Source organism: Bactrocera oleae, chromosome 3 (genome assembly GCF_042242935.1).
Source record: "Bactrocera oleae isolate idBacOlea1 chromosome 3, idBacOlea1, whole genome shotgun sequence".
In the NCBI taxonomy this organism is placed as follows: Eukaryota; Metazoa; Arthropoda; class Insecta; order Diptera; family Tephritidae; genus Bactrocera; species Bactrocera oleae.
In genome coordinates this window covers 26,868,942-26,896,572 of record NC_091537.1, presented here as the reverse complement: position 1 = coordinate 26,896,572, position 27,631 = coordinate 26,868,942, and the positions used below count along the sequence as shown (strand labels likewise).

General features: G+C 34.3%; 5 protein-coding genes across 5 annotated transcripts; 1 reads left to right on the top strand and 4 right to left on the bottom strand.

The window, feature by feature from the left end:
- Positions 1 to 4,152: 4,152 nt before the first annotated feature.
- On the bottom strand, positions 4,153 to 5,397 carry LOC106627638 (seminal metalloprotease 1). Its single transcript, XM_014247818.3, has 2 exons — positions 5,115 to 5,397; positions 4,153 to 5,053 (listed from the first exon to the last, which is right to left on the bottom strand). Exons 1-2 carry the CDS (start codon positions 5,323 to 5,325, stop codon positions 4,515 to 4,517), a joined length of 750 nt encoding a protein of 249 aa, XP_014103293.1. The 5' UTR covers positions 5,326 to 5,397; the 3' UTR covers positions 4,153 to 4,514.
- A 4,664-nt stretch (positions 5,398 to 10,061) lies between these two features.
- On the bottom strand, positions 10,062 to 11,224 carry LOC106627639 (seminal metalloprotease 1). The gene is made up of 2 exons (XM_014247819.3): positions 10,929 to 11,224; positions 10,062 to 10,853 (listed from the first exon to the last, which is right to left on the bottom strand). The coding sequence occupies exons 1-2, from the start codon at positions 11,140 to 11,142 to the stop codon at positions 10,288 to 10,290; spliced, it is 780 nt and encodes a 259-aa protein (XP_014103294.1). The 5' UTR covers positions 11,143 to 11,224; the 3' UTR covers positions 10,062 to 10,287.
- A 2,849-nt stretch (positions 11,225 to 14,073) lies between these two features.
- On the bottom strand, positions 14,074 to 15,223 carry LOC106627629 (seminal metalloprotease 1). The gene is made up of 2 exons (XM_014247810.3): positions 14,914 to 15,223; positions 14,074 to 14,826 (listed from the first exon to the last, which is right to left on the bottom strand). Exons 1-2 carry the CDS (start codon positions 15,125 to 15,127, stop codon positions 14,279 to 14,281), a joined length of 762 nt encoding a protein of 253 aa, XP_014103285.2. The 5' UTR covers positions 15,128 to 15,223; the 3' UTR covers positions 14,074 to 14,278.
- Positions 15,224 to 19,692: 4,469 nt separating this feature from the next.
- On the bottom strand, positions 19,693 to 20,667 carry LOC106627634 (seminal metalloprotease 1). The gene is made up of 2 exons (XM_014247814.3): positions 20,359 to 20,667; positions 19,693 to 20,280 (listed from the first exon to the last, which is right to left on the bottom strand). Exons 1-2 carry the CDS (start codon positions 20,570 to 20,572, stop codon positions 19,733 to 19,735), a joined length of 762 nt encoding a protein of 253 aa, XP_014103289.2. The 5' UTR covers positions 20,573 to 20,667; the 3' UTR covers positions 19,693 to 19,732.
- A 2,148-nt stretch (positions 20,668 to 22,815) lies between these two features.
- On the top strand, positions 22,816 to 23,726 carry LOC106627637 (seminal metalloprotease 1). Its single transcript, XM_014247817.3, has 2 exons — positions 22,816 to 23,054; positions 23,112 to 23,726. The coding sequence occupies exons 1-2, from the start codon at positions 22,841 to 22,843 to the stop codon at positions 23,654 to 23,656; spliced, it is 759 nt and encodes a 252-aa protein (XP_014103292.2). The 5' UTR covers positions 22,816 to 22,840; the 3' UTR covers positions 23,657 to 23,726.
- Positions 23,727 to 27,631: the final 3,905 nt, after the last annotated feature.

The window sequence follows — 27,631 nt, the reverse complement described above, 5'->3', positions numbered from 1 at the left end:
TTTGCAGCAAGTACTGTTAATTTCCGAATATTTTCCACTGAAATTGTAAACACATTTTTATACATAATAAGGTTGCCTGAAATTTCGACCAATTCCAACTAAGTAGATTGCCACAAATTCAACGAACACAACATATCTGGTATCGTATAGTTCGAAATATTTGATTGAAATTTAATGGTTTTTATAGCGAATATAAAAATAAGGGTTAAAAACTCATAACATTTTTAAGAAAGTCAGAATTTTTTTGGCAAGAAATTCATTTCATAATCGAACGCGATTTTAAGCACTTCTAACTTTTGATACTATTTTTGTACCAATAATGTCTTCTGCTTTGAAATAGACCTCAGAATATCGTTCCTGAATGAATAAAAGTACGTAGAAGACTATTAGTGCGGAAGCTATTCGAAGCCTACAATTTTGACTCGGCTGGCCGAGATTTCCTCCTTCTAACGTTAAAATAACCCCCAATAACAGCCGTTTTTGATGAGTTTGTCTTTTTATTTAAAGAAAATTTGTTTTTTCGGATCATAACATACTTATGAATAGATTCATAAATTTGACGGCGGAATGAAATAATGGAGCCATGAAGTATGTTATTGCCAAAAAAATTGCTATGATCTCTTTAAAGATCTGTTTCTTTGAAGATCTGTCATGGTTGTGATGAATTGTAGATCAGCTATAAGCCGTCAACTTTGCCTCTGAGAGACTTGGAAACTCTGATACTATATATTTAAAGAAGTTTCTATCTTTTGGAAGTGACTTTACAATTCTTTATCAATCCCAGCTTTATGTGAAGCATTGGTGGAAGGACATTATGAGCAAGCACCTAAATTTCATGTATGCAAGGAAATTCGGTAACGCCTGATTGTTGTTCGAGCAAAACGCCCAAAAGCAAAGAACCAATTACAAGTTGTTATAAGTTTCCTTAAGGTGTACGGGACGACCAACCGGAATGTAAGCACATAAACCGCATTTGTGAAGCAGAACTGCTTTAAGGCTTTCAATCTTGTTACAATAAACCAACTCGTCCTATTGGGCAATGTAGGGAGTGAACTGCTTCTCACGATATTTAAACCAGGAGGATGACACTCCCGGCAAAAGAAAATGTTCTGCCTTTGAGCCTTGATTCAAGCAACTCAGCTTTTTTAGAAGATTCAAGTCCTTCGCCATATTATTTAGCTCGCCCTGGGTTCATCTTCAAATTCAAAAACTGGCCATAGTCATCGGGATCAGGTACAGCAACAGCTTCGTTAGAACTTAGAATTTCTTCCAAGATAGTAAGGAGCTTGGGCACTGTATTTTCGGTCTCATGAGGAATAATAATAGATGATTACAGATTCGGGTATGAAATTAACTGCTTGCTTTTTGAGTTATACCCACATTACATGAACAAAGGTAGCAATCATAGCATATTGGCAAGCTTTTTTCTTGCCCTTAAACCAATTCCGAGGATCAGACCTGTGTTATTAAGCATGTCTGTTTTCCGAATATGTTTTTGATATCAATTTTCTCTATGTGATTTCCTTATATGATTCACGATTCTTCAAATTTACGATAAGATCAAAGGTTATGCCGAATTTAAATTTTTCACTCTTTCTATAATGTAAGAGCGCACACGTGAAATTTTCGTAAAAGATAGGTAACATCTTCGTGGGTAGTCGGTTTCATTCTATTTCAAATGCATTACGAGTGACTGAATTATTTTCCTATAAAGTATGACCTTTAATCCATTTCGTTAATAAAGGACACAACTACTGACTCCGGTGGTCTATCGAGGTGGCCTCGGAATCACAACTTCTTAACCTACAATTTTTTATGTAAAGTTATTTCAATTATGAATGTTTACGGAATTTCGCCAAAGGCAATTCAATTTAATATACATTAATAATTAATTTCGAAAAAACTTTTCAGAGAAAAATCATTATGGGATGGTTCACGTCCTTTAACTATGCACTCAATGCTACCGAAATGTGAATACAGAGCGAATGGCTGAATGACAAGGCCGAGCTGGTGTAAATACTTTGCGAAATTCATTTCGTTTCCGTTTGCTCCTGAACTTTGCGAAACATTATGTGAGTGTGCGCCATTGGCAATGCTTTCCCGTGCTTGTATGTTTACTCAGGCTTTATGGGTCGGCTTAAATTAATGGATTTTTAATTGCTATCACTTGTTCATTTTCAGTGGACAGAGTCCCCGTCTTCGCTTTCATCTCATATACTTAATGAGCTTACGCGAACAACTTAATCAGCTTCCTATGGTCACCGAATGAGAAATTTTCTCTTAATGGTCCCTCCTTTTTCACTCTCAACGAAGTTAAAATAACTCGTAATCGTCGTATTCTTTAAAAAGTAACGCCGCCGAATTATTTTACTTGTGGGATTCGTTATTATGTGAGATAAATGGATATTTGAAAGTTTTTGATATATGTATGTATAGGTTAAGTCTGCTGACTGCGGTAATATAAGTTATTGGGATCACGGAATCAATAAGTAAACATCTTTCAAAGTACCGCTACATTCTATAAACGTAACAAGTAAGGAAGAGCTAAGTCCGGATGTAACAGAACATTTTATACTCTCGTAACGTCAAACGGTATACTCGTATGAGATTTCTTCATATATTATATTTTGCTTGATTTGCATAGTGGAAACTGAAAGATTCAGATGGAATTTAAAATGGTGTTATATGGGAAGTAGGCGTAGTTGTAATCCGATTTCGCTCACTCTTGCACTATAAAATAGAAATCGAAGAAGAAAAAAACGTACCGAATTTGGTTGAAATCAATTAAGCAGATCCCAAGATATGGGTTTTCACCTAAAAGTGGGCGGTGCCACGCCCACTGTCCAATTTTGAACGCGCTTCCTAAAAAGCAATCTCATACCATCCCAGAGATAAAATTTAATGTCTCTGGCGTGTTTACTGCTTGATTTATTGCGCTTATAGTAGTTTTTAACAGTACCGTTATATGGGTATAACAGTACCGTCGGCAGGGTTGTTACCCGATTTCACTCACTTTCACACTGTCGATTGAAGTGCTAAAAAAATTTTATCTCAGTGAATTTTGTTATCTTTAGCGGTTTAGAAGATATGCATATTAAGGAGCGGGACCACGCCCATTTAAAAAAAAAAAACAATGTTAACTGCAGATGTCCCGCCCTAATGTGATCCTGTATACCAAATAACAGTCATGTATCTTATTGTGGAGCTTAGTTATGGCAATTTATTCGTTTTTTTATTTAATGGCGTTTTGTGGGCGTGGTAGTGGTCCAGTTACGCCCATCTGCAATACCAACCGTATTACGGTACCAAGAAACCGTAACCAAGTTTCAAAAAGATATCTCAATTTTTACTTAAGTTACAGCTTGCACAGACGGACGGACAGACAGTCACACGGATTTTAACTCGTCTCTTCATCCTGATCATTTATATAATATATATATAGCCCTATATCTAATTCGATTTGTTTTAGGTGATACAAACAACCGTTAAGTGAACAAAACTATTATACTTTGTAGCAACATGTGGCGAGAGTACTGTTCTTATACCATATAGAGACTACTGTTATTATAGATAGAATATAAATAAATTACAATCTAACATACTCACACCTAAAGAATTTAATGACGAATCTTGGTTTCAATTTTAGGAAAAGTTTTAGCTTTCTACGAAGGATGGAGAACTGAAACAGCTTTCAGGAAAAAAGAAGTATAGAAAACTGCATATGTTATAGCCGTTACATACTCGCAACATATCAGAATATCGCTGAAAGTATTTAAGCAGAGAAAGAGGGAGCGATAGAAAAGTAGAGGGAAGCATAGGTATATAACCGCTGTCAAGGGCAGTCAAGATAACAGCTTTTACTAAAAATATTTTGCCAGACAAAGGGGACAATGAAAGAGAAAAATAGGTCGGTATATAGGAAAAAGGCACCCGCATTGATATTCCTTCAAGGTCGGTGATCGGTCAAGGAGGATGAAGAAAGAGAGTTAAAGACATAAAAAGCGAGAAAGATCAAGAGTCATGGAGATAAAGAAGGAGAGAGAGCAGGTCAGAGTAAGAGCAAGATAGAGTAAGAAAGAACAATACACTTCTTTCGATTGTGTAAACCATAGAAAAATGTTCTATAAAGTGAGTTGAAGCAATAATACGATGTTATATTTTTGGAATATATTTTACAAGCCTTTATTGATATAATAAACCTATTTAAATAGGACGTCATATTTGATTTGTCATCTATTATACTTTCCTAGAATTAGAGATTTTAATTTAAAAATTGGATGCGTCTAACTTTTGTTCTATTTATACTGTCCAATTCTTACGGTAGCATTTAGTTAAAAGATTTTGAAAATATTGAGAAATTTCTGAGATTTAACTTTGTTATAAATATTTATAGAAATTACACTTACACGAAAATCGAAAGAAATTGTAAAATTAAGAAAGATATCTTAGCACACATGTTATATATTATGGGGCCATTTAAATTCGTCTCTTTGCCCTGAACACACAACTCAATATTACAAACTGCATTTATACATTTTGTTCAACTTGATTAAATCACTTTTACTTAAGGCCTTGCGTTGGCCCATTAAACCCTCCGGTATTTCTTGCAACGGCACTATAGTTTTTTCACCATTTGCCGAAAAAGCAAGCGGCGAATAATGCATAATACTGCCATAGTCGTATTTTTCACCAAAGTCTTTAACAAAGTCCTTAGTGTATTTTGTAAAGTCGTGCACAAAGTTTGGCATAACATTCTCATAGGCTATCCGAATATAATCGTCCCGATCGTAATTGCTCTGCATGTGATAGAAACCGAGTATGTGCAACAATTCATGAATTATTTTACCGGGTCGATAACAGCCCGTATTTATGGGATAATTCTGTAAATTTAATGTAGAAATGTCGTCCATAAAACCAATAGTTGAATAACAGCCGCCAGGATTTTCCGTTATATTGACAAAGAACGGCTGGTCGCTCGCTTCTTTAAAACGTACGCACGACATTTCTTCAATAATCTTCATCGCTTTTCTTATGAAAGCCTTTCGTTCATCATCTGAATACGAACACTGTTCATTATGGAGACTAAAAAAATTAATAGACTTAATGTGATTTACCAAATCCTTCGCAAAATTTATAGTAGACGATACCGTCTGGCCAATAATGAGTTGCATCGCTCATACCATTGCGCCTTGACGGTCTCAAGATAATATCGCCTTCAAAGAAGCCGGGAGTCAGCTCGGGATCTTCTTCCCACTGTGAACCTGTTGGTAGAGCTCGAATTGTACTAATCACAGCAAACAGCGCCAGACTCAGATATGTCTTCATTTCACTTGATTATTATTTTAAAATTTCCAAAATATGTTATGTTATCTGTACTCTCGTGAAGCTCACTAGCCAAAAAATATATATGTGAAAGTCCGCATTTGCAGTGCTTTTTATACAAAAGAAACTTAGTCACTAATTTACTATTGATAGTGGCTAAGTCCAATCTTAGTAAACTATAGATTTGGATATACGAGTATGTATTATCAGTTTTTAAAACCAATAACAGTAACATTTTTTTTTATCGAACTGAAAAACTTATGCTCAATAAACATATTTTTTGACACAGTAATGGATCATCGACTAAAAACTCTTTTCTCCTCATACTCGTACATTTTTTAGAAAATTTGACTTTGGAGGTTCTATATGCGAAAAATCAACACACATCTGTTTTCAGAGCTCCGTTTCGAATTGCATGTGCCAACAAAAGGTATTTATGATTTATTATTTTTCACACCGAAAATCATATTTTTAAATTCATTATTTCAATTATGAAAACAAATCAAAACGAAACAAGTAAGTAAGGGTTAAGTTTGGGTGTAACCGAACATTTCATACTCTTGCAACTTGCAAGGAGCAAAGTCGGGGAAATATCTTCAGATGTTGTCAAAACTTTATATTAAGAAATGTAGGGGAAAGGTTCAACTTCATTATTCGACGAAATCATAATTTAGTATTGTATTAACTTATTTTGAAGGTCATACATAGACTCACTTAATTTGATTACTATATTTTACCTCCCATCAGCGAAAATTATACTAAAATCATTGAGGGCATACAAATGGAAGGGCTGATTGCATTAATTTTTGACATTGTTCAGGTATACTTGAGAACTTATTTTCAAGCAATTTATAAATATATAAATATAAACATATATATATGGAGTAAAATCAGCCCGGCGTTTCAAAATCGTGAATATCAGTTATATGGCGGCTAAGCCAAGTTTCCGATTTTACCTATTTTAGGCACAAAAAAAACACTCCACTGGAAGTTCTAAAGTGTTTCTATTAAGTATATGGCGGCTAAGGGAAGCATTGGACCGATTCAAATAATTTTTTAGCACAATATTATATCAAGAAACATTTTCTTCGAAATTCAATTACATATATACCTCACGTCCGTTTTTGACAATTTTTGAACGTAAGAAGAAAGTAAGATCCATTTGTGCAAAGTTGTATCCATGTACATTAATTGGTTCTTGATTTGTATACTGGAAAGCGAAAGATTCCTTTAGAATTGTGCTATATGGAAAGTAGGCGTGGTTGTTTCGCAACGTAACATAGGATTTTTAGAGTAATATTATGTACTGAATTCAGTTCAAATCGGTAAAGTAGCTCCCGATATATAGATTTTCCCCTAAATGTGGGCGGTGCTACGCCCTTCGTGCAAATTTGGCGCCGGTTCCAATAAACCCTCTTGTACCATCTCAGGTGTCAATTCTATGTATTTAGTTATTGATTTATCGTGCTTTTAGTAATTTGTAACAAAACCGTTACATGGGGAAAAGCCGGGGTTTTTCAATATTTCAACACTGTCGTTAAGCATTCTTAAAGGTTTTGTACCAAGCGAATTTGGGTGATATCGCTTGAATGGTTGTGAGATAAGTACCTTAAACTTATTAGAAGGTGGGGCTACGCCCACTTTAAAACAGTTTTTAGCCCACAGGTGCATTTTACTTCTGCACATTTTTATGTTAATTTAGTGCTTAGTTAGGGTATTTTATAAGTTTTCTGGGAGTGTCAGTGTTCCGATTACGCCTATCTACGAACACGTCCTTACTTTTTCGCCAAGGAACACGTGTACCATATGGTATAAAGTCTACTGGAAGTTCTAAAATCTTTATATTAGGTATATGAGGGCTAGGGAAGTATTGACCCGCTCCAACCCAATTTTGACTCATATTAATATCAAAAAAAACATTATTCCCGAATTTTATTAATATATCTCAGGGATTTACCGATATTTTCGGCAACAAGTCAGCATTGTGGGTCTACATATTTGGTATGTGGGTACTTGAACAGTTTTGGTCCGATTTTGAAAAGTTTTAAACGCGAGATGGCATACCTTAAATTTTTCATTATTCGTGCAAAGTTTTATCCCGATATATCCATTGGTGCTTGATTTGTATGCTGAAAGGTGATATGAAATTTAAAAATTGCTTTATATGGGAAGTAGGCATGGTTATAGCCCGATTTCGCCCAATTGCGCACTGCAAGTATTGTAGTTTTATATATGAGTAGTAGTTTTAGACGTGAGTGTTATATGTGGAATAGGCGGGGTTATACTTTCGGTTTCATCTATTTTCACAGTCTCGTAAGAGTGTTAAAAGGATTTTTCCTATGCAAATATGAGTTTTAAAGCATAAATGGTTCAGAAGATATACATTAGACATATTAGGGGGCGGGACCACGTCCACTTCTCAGAATTTTAAAACCACATTTCCCTATTTCTAATACGACTAGTTGTACCAAATAGCAGGTATGTATCTCAATTTTCGGCTTAGTTATGGCAATTTATGGGTTTTTGAATATTTGCGTTTACGTATTTACAAGTATATAATCTTATATATATCTCTATTTGTTTAGTTGACCCAAACAACAATTAGGTGGTTACAAGAGTACTAAAATGTCGCTTATTGAAGAATATAAATCATATTAACTTATATTATAGGTAATAGACTTACTTGGTTACGTTACTATATTCTGCTTCGTGTCAGCGATATTTATAATATTTGTATTCGATTTCTACCATTCTTACACCTGAGATATCATACCATGAAGACACTATTAGTGCAAAGTTTTATTCTGATAGCTTCATTGGTGTTCGATTTGAGATAAAAGATTGCCACGCCTATTTCACAGCTTTTACACTGATTCTTATGAAGCATTATATTATGAAGGCTTTAAATGTAATGCTACTGGCGTTATTATATACAATACTTAGTGCTTTTTAAAGATTTAATCGTAACCTTATATGGGGTGTGGGCGGGGTTATCATCCGATTCCATCAGTTTTAAGTGTGAAAACAAGGGTTCGAAGGAGTTGTTTTCATCAAGTTTAGTTGTTAAAGCTTTTGTGGTTTGTAAGATGTGTGTACCATACATCAAACGTATTTAGGGATGGGTTCCCTCCCACATTTTGAAAAGGTTTTAAACTGTAGATGCAGCTCTATAGTTGGATATTCTACGTTTTCTATACCAAATTGCAGTTTTGCAACTTAATTTGAATTTACCAAATCGAATATATTTATGTATTTATATAAGTATTTATCTATCTCTATTATTATAAGATGATGCAAGCAAAATTATTGAACTGAAATGCAAATACTTGGACCAATGGAAATTTCAGTCAATTCAGGAAACATAGAACCGATAGAGAAAGATGAAATGGCGGCTGTATGAGTTTCGTGACGACAAGATAGTTCATCAGCTCTTTGGGCAATGGCACTTCGCTCTTGGATGCAACAATGAAAGTGCTTAATGCAATATGGTAGAGCCTCTGAAAGAGGGAGACTTTCCTCAGGTTGGAATGATGAAGAAATTAGTTTGCTTAATGTTTAAAAATTAAGTCAATGAATGAAGAGAAGAAACCATCACCAAAAGGAATGCAAATATACGAGAAGGGATTTTTGTTACCAAATCACATTATGCCAATTCAAAAAACCTTACATGATTGTATTAGAATACTTTGTAGATAGATTAAAGACTCCTTGATATATGCGATTAAATCAATCTGGGCGACGGAAATTATTATATTAGATATATATACGATCTTACGGCGACTATTAGCCGGTTTCATAATATTTTGGTATCAAACTACTCTGCATTCATTGTACCACGTTTTGTTAATCTTATTATGATAATTTCTCCTATTTTCAATGCAATGTTGCTAATGATCCCGAGTATTATTTAGTATATGTTAGAGTTTTTATTATGTCGATATCATGTCGATCTTATTGTAAGATCAAATAGGATGCGCATTTCTTCATTAGTCAAGATAGTAAAAACATTTACACTTTGCAATATAGAAGGATAAGCACTTTGTTCGTGGCTTAATTTAGTTTTGTACCAGAGAGGTGTATTATAATATTCGTAAAAAGTTGGTGATTTGGTTAAAAATCTGTTCTAAACTGCACCGTTTAATGGAACGTATGTCAACTGATTCTTACATTCTTACTGGGGTTTCCAAAATTGCATCCACATTATATGCAGATCGTCGAAAAAATATTAAGCTTTCCTAGATTCGTAATATCCTTGCAAACTTGTTTTATTTTGTTTAATTTTAATCATAAAGCACCGACAATTTATGATTTCCATTTACGTCTAGCTTCGTCGGAGCTTTCACATATTAGAGCACTACATTTCCTTGATTTTGTGAATTGATAAAATTTACAAAAAAAATTTACGAGGACAATTGGACTTTCCAGCAAGACAATGCTCCAATCGACAATGCAACTCTTTCTACAAGGTTTTTCGCATCTAAAAAATTCCGCTTTTGGAGTGGCTAGCAGTAAAGCCGAATTTAAGCCTAATCGAGGATGTGTGGGCAATATGATCACTAGAGCTGTTGAAAATTGACGATAGTTTAATACAGCGAATGAATTAAAAATATAATACAGCGCTAATGTAATTCAATCATACATAAATATGTAACTATTTTAAATAAATCACTAACGGAATCTGCGTTTATTTATACTATGTGAAATAGCTATGAAAATAAACAATTAAACAAAAACCAAAATTTTGATAACATCCTGTATATTAAAAATTATATGGCTTGAATTCGTTCACATACAATTTCTTTACTAAGGTAACTGACAGTACCCAGTTTCTGGCATATTTGCAGAGTTCTAACTTTTAAACAAACAATTTAAATGAATTTCTGGGTAAACGTTATTGACATCGAATAAAAAAAATTAAAAAACCATTGAAATTTCTATTATATATAAAACCACAGTGTTTTAAAGTCACTCATGTGTGTAATTTTTCTTTTTCTTACTGCAGCCATACATTTTATTCAACTTTTTTTTGTCATATTCGCTAAAACCCTTGCGCTGACCCAATAGACCCTTCGGTAATTTCGTCAATGGCTCTAAAGTCTTTTTACCATTTATCGAAAAAGCATGAGGCGAATAATGCATTATACTACCATAATCGTATTTTTGACCAAAATTACTGGATAACCTTTTGGGGTATTTTCTAAAATTATGCTCATGGCCCTTTTTAATATTTTTCCGAACAACTCGAACATATTTATTACGATTATAAGCATTCTGCATGTGATAGAAACCGAGAGAGTGTAACAATTCATGCACTATAGTGCCCGGGCGGTAGCAGCCTTCACCGATTGGGTAAGATTTTAGATTAAATGATTGAATCTTGTTCCAAAAACCGACAGTTGCATAACAACCGCGATTCATGGCCGTAATGTTGAGAAAATATGGCTGGTAATCGTCGGCCTCAATAAACCGGACGCACGAAACATCTTCTATGGTTTTCATGGCACCTTTAATAAATGATGTTTGTACTTGATCTGCATAAAACAGTAAAATAATTAAAATATGGAGTGCAAAAAATTAAATAAATGAAAGGAGGACGAGTTATTTACCGAAAGATCCTTCGCTAAACTTATAATAGACTTTACCATGGGGCCAATGGTGATCTTCACTGCGCATACAACTACGCTCTGAGAGTTGTAATACTATATCACCTTCGAATAAGCCCGCTATTTCTTCGGGATCTTCTTCCGCCGATGAGTTTTCTGGTAAAGCTCGACTTGTACTAATCATGAATAGCAACACCAAATTCAGAAATGTCTTCATTGCCGCTATTTAAAATTTTCGAACAAGTTTTATCCGTATAGTAATGTTCCCCAGTACTTGACTTAAACTACTGCAGTGGGTGACCACTTTTAGATTGCTTTTTATACAAATTGAGGGTATCTAATTAGGTAAGTTAAGTGTTAAAAGCAACTAAATATATTTTCCATAAACTATAGGTTTCAACATCATCAATCAGATATACAAAGGCGAACACCTTTCTTATATACTATATATTTATCACCTATTTTGAAATCGATGATATTAGTTTAACTTCTGTTTCAGAATGAACTTGAGATCAGCAACAGTTGTTTTGATTGGCTTAGGTTTTTGTTTACATGTGTATTCTAAAGGTATTTACGATTATTGAAGAATTTCTTAATTATTTTAATTATTTATATGGACAAGTGTTAATATTTCTAGCATATATTTATTCTCTGACCCTCATATGTTGAATAAAAGCATGAAAGTAAAAGATCATTATACTGAGGCAACTTCTTGTCAGTACAGGTTCTGTAGGCCCGACTGCCCTGAGGGCGCTATCGAGTTCTCTATTCTGGTTGTTCTTGGGGAATAGTTCATGTTATTCACTTAAGTTGCAGCAAGAGTTGTCCAGGTCTCGCCTTACTTCTTCTTGTTGATTTTTTTGAATCAGAAGAGTAGGATTTGTGGCAATGACTATTGCACAAATCAAAGAAATTCTTCATTTCTTCTGATGAATATAACTTTCGAACAAGTGTCATCCGTACTCTAATGGTCAATGGTACCTGCTCTGATCTACGAATTTAAGTTTGAGTTTTTAACATATACATACAAGTTAAGTTTAATATCAAGTTCTTCCATTTTTCATACAATTACAACTTTTAACGTAGTTTAAGATATAATTATATATATTATACTATTCAATAAAAATTCATTATTTTATTTAAAGCTTGCAATATATACCCATTTTATGTAATTTATAAGAATCAAAACCTGGTGAAATATCTCGAGATTGTTCAAAATTTCGCACATGAATCAAGATTCCATATTTTGTGAACGGATCATAAGTGAAGCAATTTCTCTAATATTAGAAAATATACCATAAGGTGAGCGAAAATCAAAATTTTTATTATATTTTGGACTAAGACATCTAGTCAGATATTTAAATGATAATAATATCCAATAATCCACATTGTGAACAGAAGTTAAGACATTCAAGATTTTTTTGAAATACGAGGTGCGTTCAAAGGAAAAGGTCAATTTGAAGGTTTTTTTTAAGTGCTAATTTATTCATCGATAGCTATTTTGTACCCTTCAAAGTGATCCCACTCGGATATAATACACTTATACCAACATTTTTTCCACTCCTCGAAGCACTTCTGAAATGCGCTTTTCGGTATGGCCATCAGTTCTTTCTTCGATTCTGACTTCATCTCATGAATTGTGGCAAAACACTTTCCTTTCATTGCTTTCTTCAGTTTTGGGAATAAGAAAACGTCGCGGTCACCAGTTATGACCCGTTTGAACAAACCCGGATCGTTGTTGACGTCATTCAACAACTCCTGATACTAATGCGACATTGCTTTGGCTCAAAATTTAGCAAATTTGCGGTCACACGAGCGACAACTTGAGTCGAACAATATTCCACAACCTTTCGCTATTGCAACCAAAGATAATATTTCAAGATGTAAAGGAATGCCGAATTGCTTGGCAGCGAACTGTTTGGAACAGAAGTACACAAAGCGTGCCACCTGAGCGGCACGGTTCCTTCCTCTTTCATCAAACTCATACTCTTAGTGAGGAATGGTCAAAGTCAGAATCAGCTGATACGCGCTATCTTATGAGAGCGCAATGTTAATGAACACTGTACCGTAGGATATCCGCGAAAATTGATTTTTTCCGTAGAAACGAGTCAGCTGATTGCTGTCTTACAATTATTTATAAATAGGTAGACTACCTATTTTTATACTCCTGCAACATGTTGCTATAGCGTATAATAGTTTTTTTCACCTAACGGTTGTATGTATCGCCTAAAACTAATCGAGGTAGATATATGTTTATGTATGTATAAATATTCAGGATGACGAGACGAGTTAAAATCGGGTGACTGTCTGTCCGTCAATCTGACTGTGCAAGCTATAACTTGAGTAAAAATTAAGATATGATAATGAAACTTGGTAAACGTGTCCCTTGAATTCAACTACTGCCACGCCCACAAAACACCATCGACAACTTATAAGACGCCCTAACTATGCACTAAATTAAGATATAGAACTGTAATTTGGCACAAGGAATCGTAGTAGCAAGAAGTAACTGTGAGCTGAAATTTTGATTTTGGAAAAACAAGCATATACCCGCCCCATAAAATCTACATATGGACGATTGGCATGGCACCGCCCTGTTTTTGCTGAAAACACATATCTCGGTACCTGTTGGACTGGTTTCAACCAAATTCGGTGTATAAAATTTTTCTGATATTCCCATGTAATAATCTAATAAATAGTACTTCCTATGTACATTTTAAATTCTATCTGATTCTTTCACATTCCAGTATACGATGACGGGATAAGACTTTGCAGGTCTGAGTGAATCCAAATTTGGAATTTTTGTCAGCATAGCAGAACCTACACAAGAGATGTCTACAAATTAAAGTCTTGAAACAATTTTTCACCATTTGTATGCTTATTTGTTAGAAATTAATGATTTCTCACAGAAACGAAATAATCGTTTAGTCTGTAATAGAATAATGAGGAAGCTACCGAACACCTCAGTGGTAAGCGTCGTTCTGTCTATAATAAAATTGACTTTAACAACATTCTAAATAGTTGATGTAATTTCCTGCAATTTTCTTCTTTATCGTGCTCAAAAACACCTCGCCTCTCTGGCATGGTATGAACTTCACAATTCAATTGGAATCTGCTTAGACATAACAAATTAAGAGGTTTAAAAATATTTAGATGCACACGGTTTCAAATTTATTGTAAATAGTTATAATTAGTATGAATTTATTAACCAAAAAAGTAATAGAGGTATATAAATATCGCTTATATGCCATAATAAAGCTTGGTACCGATAACATATAGACACTTTTGTAATTATAATTTAAATCACCCAACACCCAAAGTAACTTAGTTTTTAATAGTCCCCCACTTGCGTATTAATCTTTCTCAGCACAGTCATACATTTTATTCAACTTACTTATATCACCTTCACTTAAGCACACGCGCTGACCCATTAAACCCTCCGGTACTTCCTGCAATGGCTTTATAGTCTTTTCACCATTTGATGAGAAAGCAAACGGCGAATAATGCAAAATACTACCGTAATCATATTCTTCTTCAAAATCTTCAATCATGTCTTTCTCATATTTATTGAAATTATGCAGACGTTCCGGATCAATATTTTCGGAAACTATGTGAACATAATCGTCCCGATTATAAGTGCTCTGCATGTGATAGAAACCGAGTGTATGTAACATTTCGTGAATTATGGTGCCGATACGGAAGCAACCCTTATTTATGGGATACGGTTCCAGATTATATTGTTGAATGCCGTCAGTAAAGCCAACACTCGAGTAACACCCACCAGGATTGCCTGTTATGTTGATGAAATATGTCTGATCATCGTCGGCCTTTAGGAAACGAATGCATGACACATCTTCTATGGTTTTCATGGCACCTCTAATAAGAGTTTCTTGTACTAGATCTGCATAAAATAATATGTTGAAATATTTAGTAACAAAAACAAAAAAACAAAACACCAATTAAAATAAAGAAACATGAGTCGATTTACCGAAAAATCCTTCCCAAAATTTATAATACACAATACCGTTGGGCCAATGGAGACTTAAATTGCGCATGCCATTACGCGGCGATGCATCCAACACAATATCACCTTCGTAATAGCCAGCGGTCAGTTCAGGATCATCTTCGCATGATGGGTCTACTGGTAGAGCTCGACTTGTACTAATCACAAAAAGCATCATCAAACTTAGACATGTCCTCATTTCAACTGATTAAAATTTCGAATTGTCGAACAAGTGTTCTCCGTATTCCAATGTACTAAACTAGCACTTCAACAAAACTGCTCGGGAATGAGTGCTTTTAGACTGCTTTATATGCACCATAAGCGTCATCTTTGGTTTAATATTAAAAGCACCTAAGTTAATTTTTCATTAAATCGTAACTTTTTACATAGATTGAGCTACTATTTTTCTTTTCTAAAATTTACCTACATCCTCATCATCTGATAACATTCGATACCAGTTATATTTTCTACTCTTCTATTTCAGTTCATTATATATTATTGTATTGAACTTATCATTAGAATCTTTTATTTTATACTATATATAGAATATTTCAAAAAATTGATATTGGACGTTTTTCTGAACAATCCGAGAAATATCAGCAAACAGCTGTGTAAATTAGATTAGGTGTCGAAAAAGATTTTCCATTAAAAGTTATTGCATATAATATTTTTCCAATTACTTATATGGACAAGTGTTGTTAATTTCAAGTCATAACGTAGATAAATAAGGGCAAGGTCTTAGCGGAACATTTTGTACTCTTGCACCTTGCAAGGATGAACGCTCGGGAAATTCATTCAGGCGCTGGCAAGATTTTATATTAAACAAGTTAGGAAGAGCTAAGTGTAATCGAACATTTTATACTGTTGAACCTTCAACCGGGAAATTCATTCAGGTACTGGATAGATTTCATATTAAAACATGTTGCGAAAAAATTAAACATTAATTATTCAAATAAATCGTGAAAAAATTACAATCAAACTTGGTATCTTCGTCACTTATATTGAATGTCATTAACTTAGACTTAGTTTTGCTATAGTTCGCGTCAGCTAAAATTTAATTAAAAACATCTCAACTAATATATATGTATGTACGAGTATGTGATATCAACTCGACTCAACCAAACAGGCTAAAGTTAATTTATTGAGTTGATGTGTATTACACTATAATAAGGATATGAGGATATGATTCCATTCTAATTCAGCGCTAAGCCACATAATTTTTTAGAAAACTTGTACATTTAATTGCATTAAAATATTACATTATGACTAACCTGAATGGTTTAAAATCAGCAATAATCAATTCACCCCATTTTTACCATTTTAGCACATAAATACACAGTTATTAGTAAAATACGGTCTCTCATTTTCATTGAGATAACTCACACCGGAAGTTCGAAAATCTTTATATTAGCTATGTAGGGGCCACTTTTTAACACTCAGACATATGTACTATTATCAGGAAAGGATTCTCTGCGAATTCCAATTATATAACTCACACTTTGACGGATATTTTTGGCAAAAAGTCAACTATATGCACTGTGGTCCACATATTCGGTATTTAGGGGCTTGAACAGTTATGGTTTGATTTGGACTATTTTTGGTCATAAGGTGGCACATTTTAAAGGCTTTATTCGTTGTGTTCATTCGATTATCGATATTTTGTTTTTGTTATAATCGGACACATATGTTTATCAAGTGCTCACATTAGGAGCCATTTCGATTAGTAGCTTGTTTTTGACAACACGTTTTTGTGTGCTCTTGGATTTTTGACTTTTGAAAGAAATGAATCAAAAATATGTATTAAATTGTGCGTTAAAAATGGAATAAAATGCGCCAAGGCACTTGAAATGTTGACTACGACATTCGGTGAGTCCACTTTGTCTGAGAAAAGTGTTTATAAGTGGTATAAGCGCTTTACAGACGGCCGAGAATATGTTGATGACGATGAGCATCCTAAAGGTGCGACCACGTCAACAAGCGAAGAAAACATCGAAACAGTGAAAAAATCCTTCTTGAAGATCGCCCAATCACTATAAATGAAGTTGCAGAGGATGTTGGTATATCTTATAGCGTTCAATTTACACGAATTTTTTGGACATAAAACGTTTAGCAGCGAAGTTTGTTCCGAAATTGCTAAGCACGCATCAATGCTAATTCGTAATTTTTTGGCCAAAAGCATAACCGTGATCATGTCTCAACCACCGTATTCTTCAGATTAGGCTCCCTGCGACTTTTTTCTATTCCCAAAACTGAAGAAACCAATGAAAGGAAAGCCTTTTGCCACATTTAATGAGATCAAGTCAGAATCGAAGAAAGAGCTGTTGGCCATACCGAAAAACGCATTTCAGAAGTGCTTCGAGGATTGGAAAAAGCGTTGGCAGAAGTGTATTATATCCGAAGGGGGTTACTGTGAAGGGGATAGATATTGATGAATACATAAGTACTTTTCAAAAAAATTAAAAATTCACCTTTTCCTTTGAACACACCTCGGAATGTGAAAGAATCAGATGAAATTTAAAAGTTATATGGAAAATAGGCGTGGTTGTAATCCGATCTCTTCGATTTTTGCACTGTAATACCAAATATGGTGGTAATCGGTCGAGCAGTTCCCAAGATATGTAATTTCCCCTAAAAGTGGCGATGCCACGCCCATTGTTCAATTTTGATACCAGCTCCTATTAAGCCTTCTTGTGCTCTTCTGGATGCAAAGTTTATCGTTTCTGACGCCCTTAGTTTTTGTATTGTCTTGTTTTTAAATAGTTTTTTACAAAACCGTTATATGTCGAGTGGGCGGGGTTATCATTTGATTTCTCCTATTTCCACACTATCGTAATAAGGGTTGAAAAGATTTGTCATGTGAAAATTTAGATGGTATAGCTTTATTAGTTTAGAAGGTATATGCCTTAAACTTATTACGAGACGGGACCACGCCCACTTTTTAAAGATTTTCACACACACGTGTTCCTGTTTGATGGAATTCTTTGTGAAAAAATTTTAGTTCTGTATTTTAATTTTCGGCTTAGTTATGGCACTTTATACGTTTCCGATTTATGGCGTTTTCTTGGCGTGGCAGTAGTCCGATTACGCCCATCTACGAAATGATCCTTATAGTGTACTAAGTTTCATCAAGATATTTTAACTTTTAGTTCAGTTACAGCTTGCACAGACAGATACGTCTCGTTATCCTAATCATTTATATATATATATATATATATATATCCCTGTATCAATCTCAAACATCCGTTAGGTGAACAAAACTATTATACTCTGTAGTAGCATGCAGCAAGAGTATAAAAGACGTTTTCTTAAACAAAAACCGTGTTCTTTGCAAAAGCAAAGTGACAGATATTGTTCCCGAGTTTTGCATCGAAGTATTAAAGATCGACTGTATTCAACTATAAATGCGCTAGAGACAAACTTCTGTGCGCCCAAGCTACACTCCTTAAGCGCTTCAGTGAAATTTAAGGATCCGTGACATAACCAACATTTTTTTTTGTCAACCTGGGTGGTTTGTAGTCAGTTACGCCATAGAATCCAAAGTTGATGAAGTTTTTCTTTTTGATCGTAACAATAACCTTAGTCCAGATCGCCAAAGGATCAAACCATTACGGTAGAAATTGAGTAATTGCATACTCTAAACAGGGTATATTAAGTTTTCCACGAAGTTTGTAACATCCAAAAGAAACGTTTAAAGCCCTATAAGATATATATTGTATGTAAATGATCGACATGACGAGCTGAGTCGATTAAGCCATACCATCTGTATGTACAATATATAAGCAAACTAGTAGTTCAGTTTTTGAGATATTGCTCTGAAATTTTGCACATATACATACCGTCCTTTTTCCCCAAAAAGCTAATCTTATTTTATTATATACAAACTGAACGAGCATAAGCAAATTTTTATATGGAAAACTATTTTATTCGACGATATATCTTCACGAACTTTGGCCGAAGTTAACATCTTTTCTTGTTTAACTAACCAACGACACATTCACTTTAGTAAATATTAGTGTTTCACTAACGACTTCTGTTCCTTTTGCAAAAAATTCCGGTTTCTAAACTGTCCGGTTTCGTACATATCTATCGAAAACTTACATAATCGGTTTCGAGCACAACACACGTTGGATTCAATCCACTAAAATACTTGCTCTTTCAATATAGTTGACATCGAAAGGTTCGTGCCATGTTTTGGTCTTAGAAGTAATTTATGCAGGAGACGCGTTTAACATGATATTTTTTGTTGTAAAAATGTTATATATATATTTTATATTACTAATTCACAAATTCCAAACTTCACTCGATTGACGTTCGGTTCGTTATATTCTCTATCTAAAATAAAATTCGTTTACTCGTTATAGACTAGTTCAGGCATAATTTACTTTTGTTTTCGTAACGCAAATCAAATGTCTTAAAAACTTTAGTACAAATAAAAATTGTACAACAGTTGGCACCTTAGCTAACCCCTGCGTTCAACCACTTTAGGCCTTTAAAAAACATTACTACAAAATCAAGCTTATTCAAACCTTAATCAATAATAATTTTAACCACTTACATTTCCATAATTTTTGCTTGTTCTACTACAAGTGCTGAGCACTTGATTCTAGTGTCTGAATTCTTTCAGAAGGTTTAAATGCAACCATAAACTTTAAATATATATCCACAAAGCTAATTGTATAAGCTAATCTAATAAAACGAAGTTTCCCAAAGTTATATATAACTGTAGCTTGCCTTTCATTACAACATTTTCTACATTGTAGTTGCTACTTTTGATTTTACTTCTTCTTTAATATATGCATAGATTTTACACTTTCAAAGGACAACGATACATAGTATTCAATTTATTTATATCACTTTGACTTAAGCCACGACGCTGACCCATGACACCGGCTTCCTCCTCTCTCAAAGGCACTATCGTCATTTCACCATTGGCAGAGAACGCATACGCCGAATAATGCAACACGCTGCCGTAATCGTATTCCTCATCAAAATCATCGACAAAATCTTCGTTGTATTTATTAAAGTTCTGCTCGGTGCCGGCCCGAATGTTCTCCGTGGCTATGCGAACGTAGTCATCGCGATTCGCGGCACTCTGCATGTGATAGAAACCGAGTGTGTGCAAGAACTCGTGCACAATGGTGCCGAGGCGGAAGCAACCTGCATCCAAGGCGTTCATCTGCAGATTATATGAACGAACGCCGTTCTGCCAACCGACGCTTGAGTAGCAGCCACCACTTTCACCGGTAATGCGGACATAATTAGACTGGTCCTCGGTGGCCTCCTTGAAACGGATGCACGATACCTCCTCCAAGATCTTCATGCCGCGCAGTACATGATTCTTATGAGCGTTATCTAAGTGAAGAGTAAAGGAACATGGATATCTAGAGTATTTACAGATTTATCAGCCATAAAAATTAAATCATTCCTTACCGAAGTATCCCTCACTGAATTTGTAGTAGACAAGATTATTTGGCCAACGCCTAGTTTCACTGCGTAAGCCATTGCGTTCGTTTGGTTCCAAAACAATGTCACCTTCAAAGTAGCCAGCGGTCAACTCAGGATCTTCGTCAACTGATGGCCTTAATGGCACAGCCAAGGAAGCGCCGAGGGCCGACAACAACACAAAGCCCATAAATAACTTCATTGTTCTTCAAAAGACTTTATTTATTCAAAAGAAAAAACTGCAATCTGCACACACGCCTCGTAAGCAGTCCAGACTACAACTAAATGATCATTTGGTAGTTTCCTCTGGTCAAAACTGCTTTATGGCATCATAAACGTGTTTTCTATGAGTGCATAGTATATTGTGGTCAGCTTATCACTTTGGATGTTTGAATTTCGCACAAATTCAATGTTAATTTTTAATCCAAGAATATTTATTACCTTTATCGATCAGTATCGTTATCGTGCTGTACGTTCCACTGGCTACTTGGATTTTCCACATAGTATGCCATGTACACACAATATATTATATATAGTGCGTCATATACATACGATATATAGTAATATACAGTAATTCCTCGTGTAATATAATATAATGGTGAATAAAATTGTTGTATATTATAATTAATATTTACCAATAACAGTAGTAATTATCTGACAAGCGAAAGGTGAATCTACGATCAGCAAGCTTTAGAGATATCATCCAGGGAGCAAAGAGAAATGTTGATTTATGTTACAACTTTCCCAAGATGACAATATTAGGTTTAGTCTTAAACTCTTGCAATAACAAAAACTACTTTTGATGCATTTGCAACGAATTTTACATAAAACTAGCATTTAGGAGACAGCCTTTTGCTGATCTTACAGGTCAAATTATAAAGTCTGTTTAAATTTAAAACTTATTTGATAATATAGATCATATAGGTTATTTACAATCGGGTAGTAAGCGTTTATCCACTATTGCCCAATTCTTTAGGTTATGTGGGACTTGCATGAACTGTCTTCTTGTATATATAGCACTAAGAAATTTATTTTTATGCTCCGAAGTCACTTAATAGTTCTTCTCTTTATTTTTTTGTATATTCTTTTATTATCGAGCATATATGTAGGGTGTTTTTATATTTTGTATAGATATAATAGGTCAAAGCTTCATTGACTATTTATACTATGCTCTGCGGAAGTAGTATTTAACTTTCGGAAATATGAAAATAGCTCAAGAACCTTTTGTAAAAGGACTGTTGCGTTTCGATTTCAAATCTCTTTTTTTCTAACAGAGTTACACCAAAAGTTCTTACAGTGTTTTTCGAATTAATGCCGCTCACCGAAACAATAAAGCATTGTGCCGCTTGATACTTCTATGACTTGACAAAGTAAACTCCTTAAAGCATTTTTGCAAGATTTTCAATAACTCCGTAGTTTGCGATAATCAAAATTTTAAGTAAGGTTTTCCATAGCAAAATTATCTACTTTATCATAACCAAATGTTTGAAATAATGTATTATTCATTGTGATATTCCGCTCAGTATTCACAAGCACCAAGCTCAGTTGAACGACTACTCTTAATAAAAACGAGAGCATAGTTTTAGTTTCTACATAAGTAAAGTTTTCTATAACAGTGATATCTGCAGAAGCCGAGTGCCTGTATAGCTCTTTGAGTTGTGGAATCAAAGCAAGCATCTCCAATTAAAGAATATATTATATCTAATTGCCGAAACGTAAAGTGCTCCGTCAAGCAACTAAATATTAAGTCAATAATATAAATATGAAATAATATAAATACAAATCTAAATTTGATAAGTTTTCGTTCCGTTCTTCAGAACTAAGACCCGTATGGTATCTATCACTGCCCGAAATAAAAAGGAGTTTCTAAATAAACATTAAATGTAACAATCTATTAAGAGCAAGTTATGTCATTAAATCATGAACCATATATATAGACGGAGTTCGTTGATCACAAACCACTCGACAAATTCCTTGAAATTTTATATGCAGGTCCTTTCGATCTGCTCTAAACGTGTTTAAAAAATTAAAACTTGGAAATTAAAATTTTTAATACAATTAAATCGACATGCTTTAAGAAATATAATCGAATAAAATTGATGGCATTATATTATCGAGCCTTAAAACAGCGAAGAGCGAGCTCAAAATATAATTCATTTTACAAAGAAGTTTCAAAGAAACGATTTCTTTTTCGAAAGTATCAGATAACTAACAGATAACATTATAATAACTAGTTCAGTGGAAAACACAATTTCACTACTTTTCCTACGGGTTTCGGCAGCACGTTGCCAAGAAGTAATAAATTATATTATCGCATTAATTAAACAGCTATAACTAACTGTATACTTGAGAATACTGATAATTCTAATGTTAATATTATTTATAGACTCATTAAATGTTTCTACCGAAACTAAAAAATAATTTCAATTCGTATTTGATTGCAGAGAAAAACGTACACAAGCAGGCGATAATGAAGTTCTACGTCGGAATTTTGCTGCTGGCACTTACTAGAAGTACGCTAACTGCTCCACTAAACCAGCCTGACTTTGATAATGCTGAGCTTATTGCTGGGTACTTCCAGGGCGATATTGTCTTGTCACCTTCGCAGCGCAATGGATACCGCAATGAGATGTTACGCTGGCCCAACAACACTGTCTACTACAAAATCAATGATGGATATTTCGGTAATAGATTATAACATTGGACAAGTTGATATCGTGAAAATAAATGTTGTTCCATAGACGAGGCGCATCGCAATCATATTTTACGTGGTATTAAAATCATAGAAGAGCTCTCGTGCATTCGCTTTCAGGAAGCAACCGCAGATCAAAAATATTATGTGAATATCACCGGAGAAAATGGCGGCTGTTATTCGAGCATTGGCTGGTTGAATGGCGTTCAGTTTTACAATCTTCAGCTTTTTCCTCTGGATACAGGCTGCTTCCGACTCGGTACAATTGTGCATGAGTTCCTACACACGCTCGGATTCTTTCACATGCAGAGTGCCGCGAATCGCGATGAATACGTACGCATCGAATTTGACAATATTGAGAAGGGTATGGAGTTTAATTTCGATAAATATGACGAGGATTACATCGATGATTATGATGAGGAATACGATTACGGTAGTATATTACACTATCATGCCTATTCATTCTCAGTGAATGGCGAAAGGACAATTATACCGTTAAAGGAGGAAGGTGAGATTATTGGTCAACGACGCGGCATGAGTAAAAGTGATATCAATAAATTGAATACGATGTATCGTTGTCCAGTAACAGTTTGATTGTACTAATCTTAAAATGTGCCCTGAATTTAAATCAGCGAAATATTTGTTAATAAATGTTAAATGATAAGTTTTTCTTCTTCAGCGACTCTAACTGTACAAGATCACCTTGGTTACAGCTGATCTATATATCGGTCTCTCATCGATGAACACCATCAACAGTTCGATTTATATATAAAGGAATAATTAATATAATATTATATGCAACTATTTCGAACAATATTTTGCACTTAAAGCGGTTAAGTAGAACTAGAGAAATTACAAAAAAAAAACAAGTAAGGAACCGAACATTTTATACTTTTGCAACTTGCAAGAATCAAAGCCGGTAATTTCCTTCAGTTGCTGGCAAAACTTTATATTAAAAAAAGGTTGCGAAAGAATTAAATATCCATTGTTCGATGAAATCTAAACTAAGACTAAATAACAATCAAATTTGGTATCTTCTTGACTTATATTGAAGGTTGAAGGTCTTAGACTCAGTTTTACTAAAATTAAATTAAAAACACCTTCAACTGCGACACATATATGTAGTGATAATAACTCGAACGAAGATGCTAAATTAAATATAATGATTATATAATATATTGATTGAGTTTATTGAAAAACGTCAACCAGTGGATCGTAATTTATTATATTAAAAATATTACGGATAGGAGGCTTAGACCAAGGTATAGACCATTCTAATTCAGCGCTAAACCACATAGTTTTTAAGAAAACTTGTTCATTTCATTTTATTAAAATATCACGAATTTTGACCAACCTAAACGGTTAAAAGACAGGTGAAAAGACAAAGATCATTTTATGGGGTATATTGGGGTAAAGTATACTCGAGAACATATTTTGAAGCAATTCTACATATAAGTAATACTCACTGAAAGACATATCCAGCATAAAACCTGTAAGAATCACGAAAATCATTATAAGTAGTACATGGGAGTTGGGGTCATATACCATCACGAATCTATATGGAGTCAGCTGGATGTTCGAAAATTCTGGTATTAGTTATATAGGGGCTAAGTCAAGTTTTCACCCGATTTTTTCCATTTTAGGCACAAAGATATATACCGTTATTAGTAAAATACGAGTAAAATACGGTCTCTCATTTTCATTGAGATAATTAACATATTGGCCGATAGATGCGGTATAAAGTCAACTACAACCTGTTTTCCTATTGTAAGATGGGTTCGTTAAAATAATATTATATACCAAATTTTGTTGAAATCGATCAAGTAGCTCCGAATATATGATTTTGTCTATATGTATAATTGTATAATTTTAACAACGGCTCCTTTGAAACTTCCTTGTGCCTTGCCGGATGTATAATTTAAAATACCTGATATATTTAGTTATTGATTTACTGCACTTTTGGTAGTTTAGTAAAAAATATTTATTCTGGGCCAATTTGCATCATATAGATTGAACGGTTTAGCAGATATACTTATATATTGAACTTATTAGAAGGCGAGCCACGCCCATTTTGAAAAAAATGTCAACCATAATGTTTAATTATGGCGTTGTGTGGGCGTGACAATGTTCCAATTACGTTCATCTTCAATACTAAACCAAATACCAATACTTCTTATAGTAACAAGGAACATGTGTAAAAAGTTTCATCAAGATATTCATTAGTAATGACCAGCTACCACAAGAAAATTCTGACGTTATTAAACAATATCTTGTAGATAATGCCAGAATAATCTTATTTGTGCTACACCACAGAAAGCTTCATCCAAATAAAATTCTTAGTGTGGCAACACTGCTTACCGATAATCAATGCTGAATGTGTAATATGATTTTATATTTTGGAATTAGAGAACAAAAACAAATATTAATCATCGAAAATCGCGTGTTTTTTAAAATATCTTCCATTACAATATATATACTTTTGCATGCGTTTGAACCAATTCTCGAAGCACCTTCGCCCTCTGATTCAGGTATCTCCAAAATATGCTTTAGCAATGTCGATCTCTTAGTTTATTTTTGAGGAGAAAGGCATTCGGTGCCAAGTCAGGAATATACTATAGTACTCCAACATGCAGTTGTTTCAATCGAAGTGTGAGAGCTCGCATTGTCGTGGAGTAGAGTGATCCGTCTAATCCGACGGTTGGTTTACCTGATTTCTTGAAAGACAACTGGTAAACATATGAGTGTGTATAGTATAGGTGCGACATGTCCACTTTTTCCAAAAAAACAGGAAGCCATTTGCTTGAAAGTGCTTTGTGCGCTAACAACTTAGCGCTAGATCTGCAAACATTCATGCAGTTGACTGCTGTTTACATCCGGGGTCATACGCGTAAATCCACGATTCATCACCTTTTACGACGTCATAGACGTGTTTCGAATCACTGCTGTCTTATTTTTTTAACACATCTCTGGACCAATCGACGCGAACCTTTTTTTGAGCGATTGACACATTTTTTTACATTCAAATATTCTACTAATGCCTATAATTGTCTCGATCTCACTATAGTTCACATGACGTTCTTGTAATTTCAGTTTGCCAGCTTTGCCCAGCATCAGTAGTTTCCGGCACAACAACTGATTTTGGATGACCTTCACAAAACTCGTCTTGGAGTGATCTACGAAGTCGATTGAATTCACTTCATCATCGAAAAAGACTGGTCCTTAATGGAGCTTCGTAGCCAAAAATTTAATTAAGTTCAACGATGCTCTGTTGCTGAGTTAATTCACGACGAAAGTTGTAACAAATAATCACCCGAAAATGTTCAATATTTAATTTTAGTTTTCGGCCGATATGAATATTTTAAATAACTGTAAACGTTCTGAGTATGTACAACATCAAGAATGTCAAACTTTACGATAAAGTTGTGAGTTGTCAGATTGTAACACTAGGGCTGCCAAATCCCGAAATACAAATATAGAAAACAAGCTACATACTATCCTACTACTACTACTAAAGATCACATATCAAATAAGAAGCTTATTTAACTATCAAGATATTACTACACATATTAATTTTTACAATTCTTAGTTGGGTCTAGCCTTGAATATTGTAGTTCTAGAAGCATTACCATTAATGTCTGAAGAACATCCAGTGAGACCGCAATGTTATTGTTGCAAGTTAGTATTGTTTCTATCACAGTCATCCAGTCATCCAAAGTTTTTGTTCATAGGAATTTAAAAATCCATTGCGCTAACAGTACATAACTCATATATCATTGTATTGCCAATTGAAAATTAGTTGATTGGTAGGGTCCACTGTCTATATGGATGTGAAAATTCACCAACTCCTTATCTAAGTCACCGAAGCTCATTACTCTCAAACGCACAAATACATAAGTATAATACTTCAAATCTTTGTGCATTTAATAAACGACTTTTAAATAAAATATAGATATATCTAAAATTTGTTGATTTATACCTCTTATTACTTGTAACATTCACATTGCATACGATTTCGTTTTACTTTTTTTCGCTTTGGTGGCAAAAAATATTAATTTCGGCAATATTCGCAAAAATGATTGTCATAAAGAAGCGGCGGCATTCAATGGAAATTTCAGACATTCATCATCGTTAGTGAAAGGCCATTCATTGGCCACAAACCGAGCAGAGAAAAGTAAACAAATATAAAATGTATGTATGTAACAAATACATATGTATACACCCTCCACATACAGATATACTCCGCACAGCAAACACGAACGGTTAATTTTGATTGACGGCCTACGGCTGACGAAGGAAAAAGCCCGAAGCTGCGTACGAGTTTGAAGAATATATTTTCATGCATACGCATACCAATACATGCATTAAATATAATATATGCCGTTATTTCTCACACTTGGCGAGACACGAACTTTCTTTATTTTGTCCCATTTATACATATATTGATATCATAAATTTATTCTAGCAAATGGCCTTAACAGTTTATGCTTATACAAATCTTTATATTTATACACAGCATAAAAACACATATACATATAATACACACCTACCAGCTTACAGGTATATGAGTAT

What these genes read in the sequence shown, in the direction of transcription:
- LOC106627629 (XM_014247810.3), bottom strand. Translation starts at nt 15,127, where the DNA reads ATGAGGACATGTCTAAGTTTGATGATGCTTTTTGTGATTAGTACAAGT. An exon ending in ATTTTGGGAAGGATTTTTCG is followed by an intron (nt 14,827 to 14,913) that starts GTAAATCGACTC and finishes TATTTTATGCAG; the next exon opens with ATCTAGTACAAGAAACTCTT.
- LOC106627639 (XM_014247819.3), bottom strand. Translation starts at nt 11,142, where the DNA reads ATGAAGACATTTCTGAATTTGGTGTTGCTATTCATGATTAGTACAAGT. An exon ending in GTTTAGCGAAGGATCTTTCG is followed by an intron (nt 10,854 to 10,928) that starts GTAAATAACTCG and finishes TGTTTTATGCAG; the next exon opens with ATCAAGTACAAACATCATTT.
- LOC106627634 (XM_014247814.3), bottom strand. Translation starts at nt 20,572, where the DNA reads ATGAAGTTATTTATGGGCTTTGTGTTGTTGTCGGCCCTCGGCGCTTCC. An exon ending in ATTCAGTGAGGGATACTTCG is followed by an intron (nt 20,281 to 20,358) that starts GTAAGGAATGAT and finishes CTCTTCACTTAG; the next exon opens with ATAACGCTCATAAGAATCAT.
- LOC106627638 (XM_014247818.3), bottom strand. Translation starts at nt 5,325, where the DNA reads ATGAAGACATATCTGAGTCTGGCGCTGTTTGCTGTGATTAGTACAATT. An exon ending in TAAATTTTGCGAAGGATTTG is followed by an intron (nt 5,054 to 5,114) that starts GTAAATCACATT and finishes GTTCGTATTCAG; the next exon opens with ATGATGAACGAAAGGCTTTC.
- LOC106627637 (XM_014247817.3), top strand. Translation starts at nt 22,841, where the DNA reads ATGAAGTTCTACGTCGGAATTTTGCTGCTGGCACTTACTAGAAGTACG. An exon ending in AATCAATGATGGATATTTCG is followed by an intron (nt 23,055 to 23,111) that starts GTAATAGATTAT and finishes GTTGTTCCATAG; the next exon opens with ACGAGGCGCATCGCAATCAT.